The sequence below is a fragment of the Bufo bufo genome, chromosome 2 (genome assembly GCF_905171765.1).
Source record: "Bufo bufo chromosome 2, aBufBuf1.1, whole genome shotgun sequence".
Taxonomy (NCBI): Eukaryota; Metazoa; Chordata; class Amphibia; order Anura; family Bufonidae; genus Bufo; species Bufo bufo.
The window spans coordinates 278,680,124-278,693,787 of NC_053390.1; the positions used below are offsets into that span (position 1 = coordinate 278,680,124).

The 13,664-nt window shown below is 40.5% G+C and overlaps 1 protein-coding gene across 1 annotated transcript in view; it reads left to right on the plus strand.

The window, feature by feature from the left end:
* LOC120990784 (sodium-dependent serotonin transporter-like) overlaps positions 1-4,775 on the plus strand; it is an 88,505-nt gene extending 83,730 nt beyond the window's left edge. Inside the window, exon 13 of the mRNA XM_040419687.1 lies at positions 4,061-4,775. Within this exon, the coding sequence (XP_040275621.1) occupies positions 4,061-4,141 (81 nt within the window). The 3' untranslated portion in view covers positions 4,142-4,775. The remainder of the gene's footprint in view (positions 1-4,060) is intronic.
* Positions 4,776-13,664: the final 8,889 nt, after the last annotated feature.

A 13,664-nucleotide genomic window follows, 5' to 3' on the forward strand; every position in this document is an offset into this window, starting at 1 on the left:
TTCTGTAAATCCAATAAACTTCATTTCGCTTCTCAAATATCACTGTGTGTGTCTCCTATATGATATATTTAACTGACATTTTTTATCGTAACAATCAACGATTTATACAGGAAAATCATGACGATTAACAAGGTTGCCCAAACTTTCGCATCCCACTGTATATATATAGTGGGGTTTCGCTCTGGTAGACAGGATTAGCGGACGCAGTATAGAGGCAACAACAACTTCTCTAGACCAAACAGTTCAGTGTTTTATTCACACTTTAGGCAAGTGACAAAACAAGCAGTCATAATCAAACAAAAAGTCACCTTGCGGTGTTGGTGGAAATTCACACCATGCGGCAACTCTGCCACAAAGAGTCCTTGACCATAGCAGCACCAACCTGTTTTCACGCTAAACAGGTAGAAAGCCTTCATCCAGACGCAAGGCTCCCAGATCCCAACACAGAGACATGGCTTCTGAGCCCAGCTGCCTATTTAAGGACAGCCAGGTGCTGCCAAAACCCAGACTGACACTTAAAATCCGGTCCGGTATTTGACCTCACCTGGCTGTAAATCAGCCCAGCAGCACATGCTGGGAGGAAAATACCTGTTTTCCCAGACAAAACCTCTCACTGTGTCACAATATATATATATATATATATATATATATATATATATATATATACAGTATAACTGGGCACTTCCCTCTACAGGGGGCACTACTAAAGGGGAGAGCATCTCTAAGGGGGCATATTATATATACATACAGTACAGACCAAAAGTTTGGACACACCTTCTCATTCAAAGAGTTTTCTTTATTTCCATGACTATGAAGGCATCAAAACTATGCATTAACACATGTGGAATTATATACATAACTAACAAGTGTGAAACAACTGAAAATATGTCATATTCTAGGTTCTTCAAAGTAGCCACCTTTTGCTTTGATTACTGCTTTGCACACTCTTGGCATTCTCTTGATGAGCTTCAAGAGGTAGTCCCCTGAAATGGTCTTCCAACAGTCTTGAAGGAGTTCCCAGAGATGCTTAGCACTTGTTGGCCCTTTTGCCTTCACTCTGCGGTCCAGCTCACCCCAAACCATCTCGATTGGGTTCAGGTCCGGTGACTGTGGAGGCCAGGTCATCTGGCGCAGCATCCCATCACTCTCCTTCATGGTCAAATAGCCCTTACTTTCAAAGTTTTCCCAATTTTTTGGCTGACTGACTGACCTTCATTTCTTAAAGTAATGATGGCCACTCGTTTTTCTTTACTTAGCTGCTTTTTTCTTGCCATAATACAAATTCTAACAGTCTATTCAGTAGGACTATCAGCTGTATATCCACCTGACTTCTCCTCAACGCAACTGATGGTCCCAACCCCATTTATAAGGCAAGAAATCCCACTTATTAAACCTGACAGGGCACACCTGTGAAGTGAAAACCATTTCTGGGGACTATCACTTGAAGCTCATCAAGAGAATGCCAAGAGTGTGCAAAGCAGTAATCAAAGCAAAAGGTAGCTACTTTGAAGAACCTAGAATATGACATATTTTCAGTTGTTTTCACACTTGTTTGTTATGTATATAATTCCACATGTGTTAATTCATAGTTTTGATGCCTTCAGTGTGAATCTACAATTTTCATAGTCATGAAAATAAAGAAAACTCTTTGAATGAGAAGGTGTGTCCAATTTTTGGTCTGTACTCTATATAAACTATGGGGTACCTTGGAACCGAAATGTTTTTTTACAGTACAAATTAATTTATGAAGTTATTACCCGAAGTCTCGCGAGACTTCGTGAAGCAATAAATTCGGCTTATTGGAGCCAATACATTCTAATACTGTACGGAGCTCCTGCTCTGTACAGTAATGGAACAAAGTTTTATGCAAATCAACTTCAGATGTTTCATCCGAAGCCGATTCGCTCATCCTTAGTCATCATTATCAGATCTGCAGGTTCCACCTACAACATGTGGCCACTTTTGGTTTTCTTTTCCAGGGCCACTTTAAGTTTCCAGTCTGCCCCTGATGATGCCACAAGGTTTGCACAACTGGATTTGTGCTAAATTATAAGAATCAGGGCAAAGGTTCTGAATCCTTTTTTATTTTAGTTTTTCCCTTTTAATAAATTAGAAAACATTTCTAAAATTCTGTTTTTACTTTCTCATTGTGGGGTATCAGTGCTCCAGACTAAAAAAACACCTAGAAGCCATTAGCTCCTATACTGAAAAAATGTAGGAGCCAAATAAAATTTTTAGTTGCCAAATAATTTAAAATACATATGATTCTGATTTTAAAAAAAATCATAGGAGGTAAAACGCAGGTCACAGTAGTGAGCCAGCTCTTTGACAGCATACTGCCTGCCAGCACTATGAACTATACAGGAGAATACAGCACCACATACCTCTTATATCCAGTGATGTCTCCTGTGATATAGATGTTCTCTTTCCTCATCTCCTTCGTTTGACCAAGACCACCATGACAGACTTTTTTAGCTGTGTCCTGTCTTTGCAGAGTTTGTTACACGGACATGTTAGATTTCTCAGTTTTTCCATCAACCGCCCCACCTTTTCAACACAAACTACCCATCCTGGTGTCCCAACAATGTCATCCTGCTGCCACTCCCAATACTGTGCTCCCAAATATTATGCTGCTGAACAGATAGTGACCCCAGTAGAGATAATGGGGGATATTTATCAAAGTGGTGTAAAGGAAAACTAGCTTAGTTGCCCATAGCAACCAATCAGATTCCACAAACAATTTTCAGAGCTCCTTTGGAAAATGAAAGATGAAATCTTATTGGTTGCTTTGAGCAACCAAGTAATTTTTCATTTACACCTGTTTGATAAATCTCTTCCAATGTCCCTATAATGCCTCCAGCAATTATTATAATCCCCCTAGTAATAATGTCCACTAAAATGCCCCCAGTAATTATAATAAAACCCTACATTGTGCTCCCAGTAATAATGCATGTATAGTATCCCCAAAAATAATGCCCGCTAATATGCCCCTACAGTGTCTCTAGCATTAATATCCCCAATTTTACCTCCAGTAAAAATGCCATTATATTGCCCCTAAAATAAATAATGTCCCCTATAGTGCCCCCAGTAAAAATGACCCTGTACAAAATATCCTGCTATAGTGCCTCAGTATTAAAAGTCCCGAGTGCCACCAGTAATGCCCTTATACTATACCCAGTATTACAAATTCTCCTATAGTGCCCCCAATAATGCTGCCAGTTATGTCCCCCACAGTGCCCGTCCAGTATTAGTGTCCCCCACAGTAGTAATGTCTCCCACAGTGCCCCTCCAGTAGTAATTTCCCCTACAGTTCCCGCCCAATAGTAGTGTCCCCCACACTGTCTTCCTCTCTCTCCCCATTAATATCCCCCCAGTAATGTCCCCCATAGTGCTTATCCCCTCCCTTGAGTAATGTCTTCCAAAGTGCCCCTTCAGTATTTATATTCCCCAGTGCCCCCCTTCCTGTCATCAATGGTGGGATGCAGGTGGCTAGATGTGCACGTCGTGGCGCTGCGTCCCAGCAAAGGCGGGCACAATTACGTCATCACACCTTCCTGCACTGGTATTTACTACAGCCTATGAGGGTGAATGGCAGGGCACTATCGGCTCCTGTGCCCGGCCACAGTGTTCAACTGCATTGCTGTCCTGGGTAGGTCTAGTCTGAAATGGCGACAAGCCCAATAAGTCTTGTCGCCATTTGCAATAAGTGCATGGGTGACCATTTTGATCGCCATCTGGAGCACTGGGTATTCAGTGCAGATTGATGGGGGAAACTTGAACTTTTTTTGATTTTAGCACAAAGCCACAACATAACAAAATGTGACTTTCTGAATGCATTGTGCATTTTTTCATGCAAATACACATTCTCTTATAGACCAAACTACAGATTCTAATATACAGATTCAAGAAATTACAATATTAATCAGCACTGGTTAATAATGTCCTCAGCAGTGCGCAGTTATAAGTTAAAAAAGCTTTAATTTAAAAAAAAGTTTTATGTATTTTGATGCCCACTGCTTAGTTTCTTGTTTTTTTTTTATTTATTTTCATTTATCTTTAGAGGCTGGCTGTTTGTATCCGACCTGAAAATGTTGGGAAAGATCAACACTCTGATTCCTTGTGCGTGGCAATGGCACCCTAATTACACATGTGTGGCCCAAGGGTTTTTCAGGCTAACCTGAGATGTCACAGGGAATTAGCCAATGGTGCTTTAAATAGTCTTTACTCCTCTGTTAAGGGGTTTTGCCAAGTGCAGTACTATTCAGAAGCTGCTGCTGGAGGTACAAATGAAAAAATGTGCAGGTTCTTTTATATGCTTGTTAACAGTTACATGATGCCACAAAATTTAAGAAATGTATTATACAGTATGATTGTTTTGTGTCTTCTTGCTATATGGATGTATGAATAGGAAGTGTAAATAAAAAGTGTTATTACCATCTCAGACATTGGAGGCATATCGCTAAAATATGCCCCCAATGTCTAATAGGTCAGGGTCCCACATCTGCGACCCGCAACTAGGCTTAGAACGGAGCCCGCAAAGTCCTGGAGGGCACCCCTCCCATGCGCGGGTCATTTATTCCTCTGGGAGCGCTAAAAATAGCCGAGTGGCACGCTCGGCTATATTCGGAATGGGAGGCGCACAGTGCAAACGTGGCCACTGCTGCATTCATTTCTGCGGGGCTGATGGAAATAGCTGAGCCAGGGCTCGGCTATTTTCGGCTCTCTCATAGTAATGAATAGAGGGCGGCCGTGCATGCGCGGTGTGCCCTACAGGACTTTGCGGGCTGCGTTCTAAGCATAGCTGTGGGTCCCAGAGGTAGGACCCGCACCTATTAGACATTGGGGGCATAACCTAGCGATATGCCCTCAATGTCTGAGATGGGAATAGCCCTTTAAATTCTTCTCACAAAATATATCTATATTTTAATTTCTAATTAATTCTGAATTCACTACTGTGGGGTTGTACCATAATCTAAATTTAAACTCTGTAAATGTTATGTATTGCAAAACTTTTTTTATTACTGAGTAAAATTAAAATTTATCAGACTTCATGACAGAATCACAGATATCACATGCACTGTTTCTCAAACTAAGCCTCCTTATTTTTTATGCCTAAAGAGAATATAAATAAATACCTGATTATAGTGTAGTTGTCAAAATGTATATAGCATAGACTGTTATATCTAACATATATTTATTTATCTATTTTGGGGATAAGTGTACACTACATGGCAAGTAAGAGAACCTCAGAATGAACTTAATTTGTTTTACTGAATTACTTGTTTTCTGTAGTTCTTGTATTTCATAATTACATAAAGACACGGCTATAAAGGGGTTGTCCAAGATTATTAAAAATCTCAGACAAGCCCTAAAATGAATTCAAATAAAAAACATGTTATGCTCACCCATTTCTCCAGTGCCATGCTGTGCTGGTCCAGTTCTCCTGTCACTGTTTACAAATAGCGGCGGTATTGTGCCTGGATAAGCCATGTTACCACTGCAGCCAATCACTGTCCTCAGCGGTCTACCCTTGAAAAGTGATTGGCTACAGTCTTCAAGTGCATTATTGCAGCACACCTACGACACTGTGACGTGCAGCTGACCGCTGCTGCCAATCACTGTCCTTAATGATTGACTGCAGCAGTCACATGACTTGTAAACAAACTGTGGCAGAACTGGACTAGCACCGCAGAGGATGGCACAGTAGAAAGGGATACGTTTTTTTAAAGGAATTTTAGCCTTGTCCAAAATTTTTAACTATCTCAAACAACCCCTTCATTGTTAATAGGAGATTCATTGCTCCATAAATTTACAATGTAACATTTAAAGTACCGGTACATATATTCTTTCCTGTCTTGTGCAGCTCTAGAATGTTTACATCATCCACATCAGGATGTTTCTTGATCTTCCAAGATGACATGAAATTACTACTATTGTAATGTAAAAACAATTATGAGAAAGGGGTAAGAATAAACGCATAGACAGAATACAACAATATTCCATATGGATATATGGAATTTATAATGCTATTAATATAATATGTGACAAAGGCTTTTAACAGATTTTTTTTCTACATGGAATAAAGAACAGCAATTATTGAAAAATGGTCAATGAGTAAGTATAGTGTCTGACAAATGTGAAGAGAATTCAGCTGTATCAAGTACCATTTAATTTTGCATTCTACCTACTTTCATGATATAACAGACAGTGAAGAATAGAATAATAAGCATGGCAGACAGAAACGAAATATAGTTTACTGAGTACCGCACACAATAATTGGCATTACACAGGGTTTCTGATTTTAATTGTCTATTTATTAAAATGTTTTGAGGGTTACTGTAATTTATTGTTTTATCCTAAACTGTTCTAATTCTATTTACAAATTATTGTATTGAGTACAATTAAATAAAGTAAACCAAAAATATGATGTGTAGTATTTAAGTGAATTTGTATCCTCAGGAGTAATTACTTTGCGCAGTCTATTTTATCTAAGCTCAACCATTTGTGCTACAGACTTCTCCTTGTGCCAGATTCTCAACCATACTAACCCCTTGATCTAATGTCACTATAAGCCAGACCAGCAACAAGATCAGAAGAGGAACAGAAGTATTTGAACACCCTGCGACATTGTAGGTGCATTCCCACTCTGAGAGACAGAATATTCAGGAAAAATAATTCAGGAAATCACATTCTATGATTTTTAAAGAATTTATTTGTCTTGCACTGCTAAACATAAGTATTTGAACACCTGAGAAAAACTGTCTTAATATATACAGAAGCCTTTGTTTACAATTACAGAAGTCAAACGTTTCCTGTAGTTCTTGACCAGGTTTGCACACACTGCAACAGGGATTTTGGCCCACTCCTCCACACAGATCTCCTCTAGATCTGTCAGGTTTCGGGGCTGTCGCTGAACAACACGGAGTTTCAGCTCCCTACAAAGATGTTCTATTGGATTTAGGTCTAGAGACTGGCTAAGCCACTCCAGAACCTTGATCTGCTTCTTACGGAGCTACTCCTTGGTTATCCTGGCTGTGTGGTTCAGGTCGTTGTCATGTTGGACGACCCAGCTACGACCCATCTTCAATGCTCTGACTGAGGGAAGGAGGTTGTTGATCAAAATCTCACAATAAATGGCCCCATTCGTCCTCTCCTTAATACAGTGCAGTCGTCCTGTCCCCTTTGCAGAAAATCACCCCCAAAGCATGATGTTACCACCCCCATGCTTCACAGTGGGGATGGTGTTCTTAGGATGCAACTCATCCTTCTTTTTCCTCCAAACACGACGAGTGAAGTTTAGACCGAAAAGTTCTACTTTGGTCTCATCTGACCACATGACTTTCTCCCATTGTATACTATATTTTAATGCAGCCCCCACACATTGTATACTATACTGTAATAGAGTCCATACATTGTACACTATACTGTAATGCAGAGTCCATACATTGTACACTATACTGTAATGCAGAGTCCATACATTGTACACTATACTGTAATGCAGCCCCCACACATTGTATACTATACTGTAATAGAGTCCATACATTGTATACTTTACTGTAATGCAGAGTCCATACATTGTATACTATATTTTAATGCAGCCCCCACACATTGTATACTATACTGTAATAGAGTCCATACATTGTCTACTATACTATACTGTAATGCAGAGCCCATACATTGTACACTATACTGTAATGCAGAGCCCATACATTGTACACTATACTGTAATGCAGCCCCCACACATTGTATACTTTACTGTAATGCAGAGTCCATACATTGTATACTATATTTTAATGCAGCCCCCACACATTGTATACTATACTGTAATAGAGTCCATACATTGTATACTTTACTGTAATAGAGTCCACACATTGTATACTATACTGTAATAGTCCATACATTGTATACTATACTGTAATAGAGTCCACACATTGTACACTATACTGTAATGCAGAGCGCATACATTGTACACTATACTGTAATGCAGCCCATACATTGTATACTGTACTGTAATAGAGTCCATACATTGTATACTATACTGTAATAGAGTCCACACATTGTACACTATACTGTAATGCAGAGCCCATACATTGTACACTATACTGTAATGCAGAGTCCATACATTGTATACTATACTGTAATGCAGCCCACACATAGTACACTATACTGTAATGCAGCCCATACATTGTACACTGTACTGTAATGCAGAGCCCATACATTGTACACTATACTGTAATGCAGAGCCCACACATTGTATACTATACTGTAATAGAGTCCATACATTGTATACTTTACTGTAATGCAGAGTCCATACATTGTATACTATATTTTAATGCAGCCCCCACACATTGTATACTATACTGTAATAGAGTCCATACATTGTATACTTTACTGTAATGCAGAGTCCATACATTGTATACTATATTTTAATGAAGCCCCCACACATTGTATACTATACTGTAATAGAGTCCATACATTGTATACTATACTGTAATGCAGAGTCCATACATTGTACACTATACTGTAATGCAGCCCCCACACATTGTATACTATACTGTAATAGAGTCCATACATTGTATACTTTACTGTAATAGAGTCCACACATTGTATACTATACTGTAATAGTCCATACATTGTATACTATACTGTAATAGAGTCCACACATTGTACACTATACTGTAATGCAGAGCCCATACATTGTACACTATACTGTAATGCAGCCCATACATTGTATACTATACTGTAATAGAGTCCACACATTGTACACTATACTGTAATGCAGAGCCCATACATTGTACACTATACTGTAATGCAGAGTCCATACATTGTACACTATACTGTAATGCAGAGCCCATACATTGTACACTATACTGTAATGCAGAGTCCATACATTGTACACTATACTGTAATGCAGCCCCCACACATTGTATACTATACTGTAATAGAGTCCATACATTGTATACTTTACTGTAATAGAGTCCACACATTGTATACTATACTGTAATAGTCCATACATTGTATACTATACTGTAATAGAGTCCACACATAGTACACTATACTGTAATGCAGCCCATACATTGTACACTGTACTGTAATGCAGAGCCCATACATTGTACACTATACTGTAATGCAGAGCCCATACATTGTATACTATACTGTAATGCAGCCCATACATTGTATACTATACAGTTATGCAGCCCATACATTATACACTATACTGTAATAGAGTCCATACATTGTACACTATACTGTAATGCAGAGTCCATACATTGTATACTATACAGTTATGCAGCCCATACATTATACACTATACTGTAATAGAGTCCATACATTGTACACTATACTGTAATGCAGAGTCCATACATTGTATACTATACAGTTATGCAGCCCATACATTATACACTATACTGTAATAGAGACCATACATTGTACACTATACTGTAATGCAGAGTCCATACATTGTATACTCTACTGTAATGCAGCCCCCACACTAGGAATCGACCGATTATCGGTTTTACCGATATTATCGGCCGATATTCAGTATTTTGACCGTTATCAGTATCTATTTTGCCGATATTCCGATAACGTATTGGGAACAAGGATTGCGCTGCTGACAACGCTCTCCGTGTTCCCTCAGCAGCATAGGGGAGAAGGAAGCAGTGTCTCCTCCCCCTGTGCTGCTGCCGCTGCAGCCAGTGAGAGGAGGGAGGACAAGAGAAGGGGCGGGGCTGTGGCCGCTGCGCCACCAATGAAGAGAAATCTCTCATTAATTCATTTACAGGAGGCGGGAGCTGGCTGCAGAATCACATAGCCGGCTCCCGACCTCTATGAGCGGTAGCTGCGATCTGCGGTAGTTAACCCCTCAGGTGCCGCGGATCGCAGCTATTGCTCATAGAGGTCGGGAGCCGGCTATGTGATTCTGAAGCCAGCTCCCGCCTCCTGTATATGAATTAATGAGAGATTTCTCTTCATTGGTGGCGCAGTGCACCCCCCCAAGTATTAATCATTGGTGGCGCAGTGCGCCCCCCACCCCCATATTAAAAACATTGGTGGCGCAGTGCGCCCCCCCCCCACCCAGTATTAAATCATTGGTGGCAGTGGCCACAGGATCCCCTCTCCCCTGCTCCTCCGATCGGAGCCCCAGCTGTGTAATCCTGGGGCTCCGATCGGTTACCATGGCAGCCAGGACGCTATTGAAGCCCTGGCTGCTATGGTAAGCTCCATGCTGCTGTGTGCACAAAGCACAGAGCAGCAGGGACAGTGTGACCTCCTATTCACAACAAGGATTCTAGTCCCTAAGGGGGCTAAAAGTTATTAAAAAAAAAAAAAAAGGAGAAAAAAAAAAAAAATATTAAGTATAAATGAAAGAAAGATTTAAAAAAAATATAAAAAAATACACGTTAACAATAAACATTAATTTTTTAGCAGATTTGTGTAGGAATTTTTTCTTTTTCAAAAATGAAAATTACCAGAATATCGGTATAAATTATCGGCTATCGGCCTGAAAGTTCACAAATTATCGGTATCGGCCCTAAAAAATCAATATCGCTCGATCCCTACCCCACACATTATTTATTTATTTTTATTAAAGTTTAACAAATAAGGCATGTTACAATAGAGCATAGCAGGGATAAATCCCGCGCAGGGGAAACACTGATAACATGATAGATCTCTAGAATCCTACAGCACATATAAGAAAAATCCATTCTTAATCAGAGAGAAGTAAGTAGCAGGTATGATAGAGCAAAAAAACAGAACCCGAGAGCCGCACATTATTATACAGCAGACTTATGAACAATATTGGCCACAGAATACATGCATGCATTGTGCAAAGTTAAATAAGATGAGCTCCACTCTCCTCACACCCTGTGAAACTTTTGTGGGCATTTTCTGTGGATAAATACAATCTTTTCCGTACTCACAGCGTGATTGACCAATGATTTCCACTGACTTAGTGTGGGTGCTCTATCGGCCATCCACCTCAAGGCAATAGCTTTTCTAGCAAAGAATAAAGTCTCACTCAGGAACACCCTGTGATAGTGCCCCCAAATCTCCTCATTTAATATACCCAGAACACAAACTTTAGGGCAAAGCGGTACTGCAGAGGGAACCATCGTTGTCAATACCTCAGTCACTTCTCTCCAGAAGCCTCCTAGGTGCGTGCATTCCCACATCAGGTGCCAAAAATCAGCGTTATCCTCTAAGCATCTGTGGCATCTATTGTGTGGTAGTCTACCCATTTTGTGTAGCCTAGTGGGCGTAAGATAGCTTCTGTGCAAAATAAACTGCTGAATCAACCTATTGTTAATTGATGGAGAGACCTTCAACGGAGCCATTAAGGCTTCATTCCAATCATCAGCCGTCAGAGACGGTATTGAGATTTCCCACTTTCCCTCGATGGCTAGAGGGTTCAACATCATGCAATTACTAAGCAGGTGTGTATAAAGCACAGAAATGATATCCCTCGGGCCCTGCGACCTCAGTATACCTATTAAAGGGTATTTTGAGATGTTTCGCCCTCTCTCCCCAAACTGGGCCTTTAACGCATGTCTCAGTTGCAAATATCTAAAGAAAAAGTTAGCTCAAATTTTTCCTGCATCTGCGAGAAGGAACACAGAGTGCCCTCAACATATAGGTCTTGCAGGATAAGGACACCATGAGATTTCCACAAATTCATTCCTTCCAGTTCTCTCAGATGACCAAACATGGGATTATCCCATATTGGAATATCATCCGGGAGATCTCTAAATGATTGCATCTTAGCAGCACTCCACACCTGATGAGCTAATTTATAAAGAGGGAGCAGACGTGTGGGGACAAGCCGTGACTCTTCCAGTAATGGCCACAGGGAGGACATGTGTAAGTATTCCCTAAGATAATATTCCGCATTTGGTAATTCTAATGCTGAGATCCAAGAAGATAAGAATACCAGCCAGATAGTATAAGAAAAAAATCGAGCAGGGCAGTGCCCCCCTCTAGCTTAGATCTCTGCAGAACATTAAGGGAAATTTTCCGTCTAGCTCCTCCCCAGATAAAGTTAGCCACCAGTGCATGAATGCGGCCAAAGAATCCCTGCGGTACCGGTGTGCATGCATGTGCCAGTAGATATACAGGGAGTGCAGAATTATTAGGCAAGTTGTATTTTTGAGGATTAATTTTATTATTGAACAACAACCATGTTCTCAATGAACCCAAAAAACCCATTAATATCAATAGTTTTTAGTTTGTTTTTAGTTTTAGCTATTTTAGGGGGATATCTGTGTGTGCAGGTGACTATTACTGTGCATAATTATTAGGCAACTTAACAAAAAACAAATATATACCCATTTCAATTATTTATTTTTACAAGTGAAACCAATATAACATCTCAACATTCACAAATATACATTTCTGACATTCAAAAACAAAACAAAAACAAATCAGTGACCAATATAGCCACCTTTCTTTGCAAGGACACTCAAAAGCCTGCCATCCATGGATTCTGTCAGTGTTTTGATCTGTTCACCATCAACATTGCGTGCAGCAGCAACCACAGCCTCCCAGACACTGTTCAGAGAGGTGTACTGTTTTCCCTCCTTGTAAATCTCACATTTGATGATGGACCACAGGTTCTCAATGGGGTTCAGATCAGGTGAACAAGGAGGCCATGTCAGTAGATTTTCTTCTTTTATACCCTTTCTTGCCAGCCACACTGTGGAGTAATTGGACGCGTGTGATGGAGCATTGTCCTGCATGAAAATCATGTTTTTCTTGAAGGATGCAGACTTCTTCCTGTACCACTGCTTGAAGAAGGTGTCTTCCAGAAACTGGCAGTAGGACTGGGAGTTGAGCTTGACTCCATCCTCAACCCGAAAAGGCCCCACAAGCTCATCTTTGATGATACCAGCCCAAACCAGTACTCCACCTCCACCTTGCTGGCGTCTGAGTCGGACTGGAGCTCTCTGCCCTTTACCAATCCAGCCACGGGCCCATCCATCTGGCCCATCAAGACTCACTCTCATTTCATCAGTCCATAAAACCTTAGAAAAATCAGTTTTGAGATATTTCTTGGCCCAGTCTTGACGTTTCAGCTTGTGTGTCTAGTTCAGTGGTGGTCGTCTTTCAGCCTTTCTTACCTTGGCCATGTCTCTGAGTATTGCACACCTTGTGCTTTTGGGCACTCCAGTGATGTTGCAGCTCTGAAATATGGCCAAACTGGTGGCAAGTGGCATCTTGGCAGCTGCACGCTTGACTTTTCTCAGTTCATGGGCAGTTATTTTGCACCTTGGTTTTTCCACACGCTTCTTGCGACCCTGTTGACTATTTTGAATGAAACGCTTGATTGTTCGATGATCACGCTTCAGAAGCTTTGCAATTTTAAGAGTGCTGCATCCCTCTGCAAGATATCTCACTATTTTTGACTTTTATGAGCCTGTCAAGTCCTTCTTTTGACCCATTTTGCCAAAGGAAAGGAAGTTGCCTAATAATTATGCACACCTAATATAGGGTGTTGATGTCATTAGACCACACCCCTTCTCATTACAGAGATGCACATCACCTAATATGCTTAATTGGTAGTAGGCTTTCGAGCCTATACAGCTTGGAGTAAGACAACATGCATAAAGAGGATGATGTGGTCAAAATACTCATTTGCCTAATAATTCTGCACGCAGTGTAGACCCTTA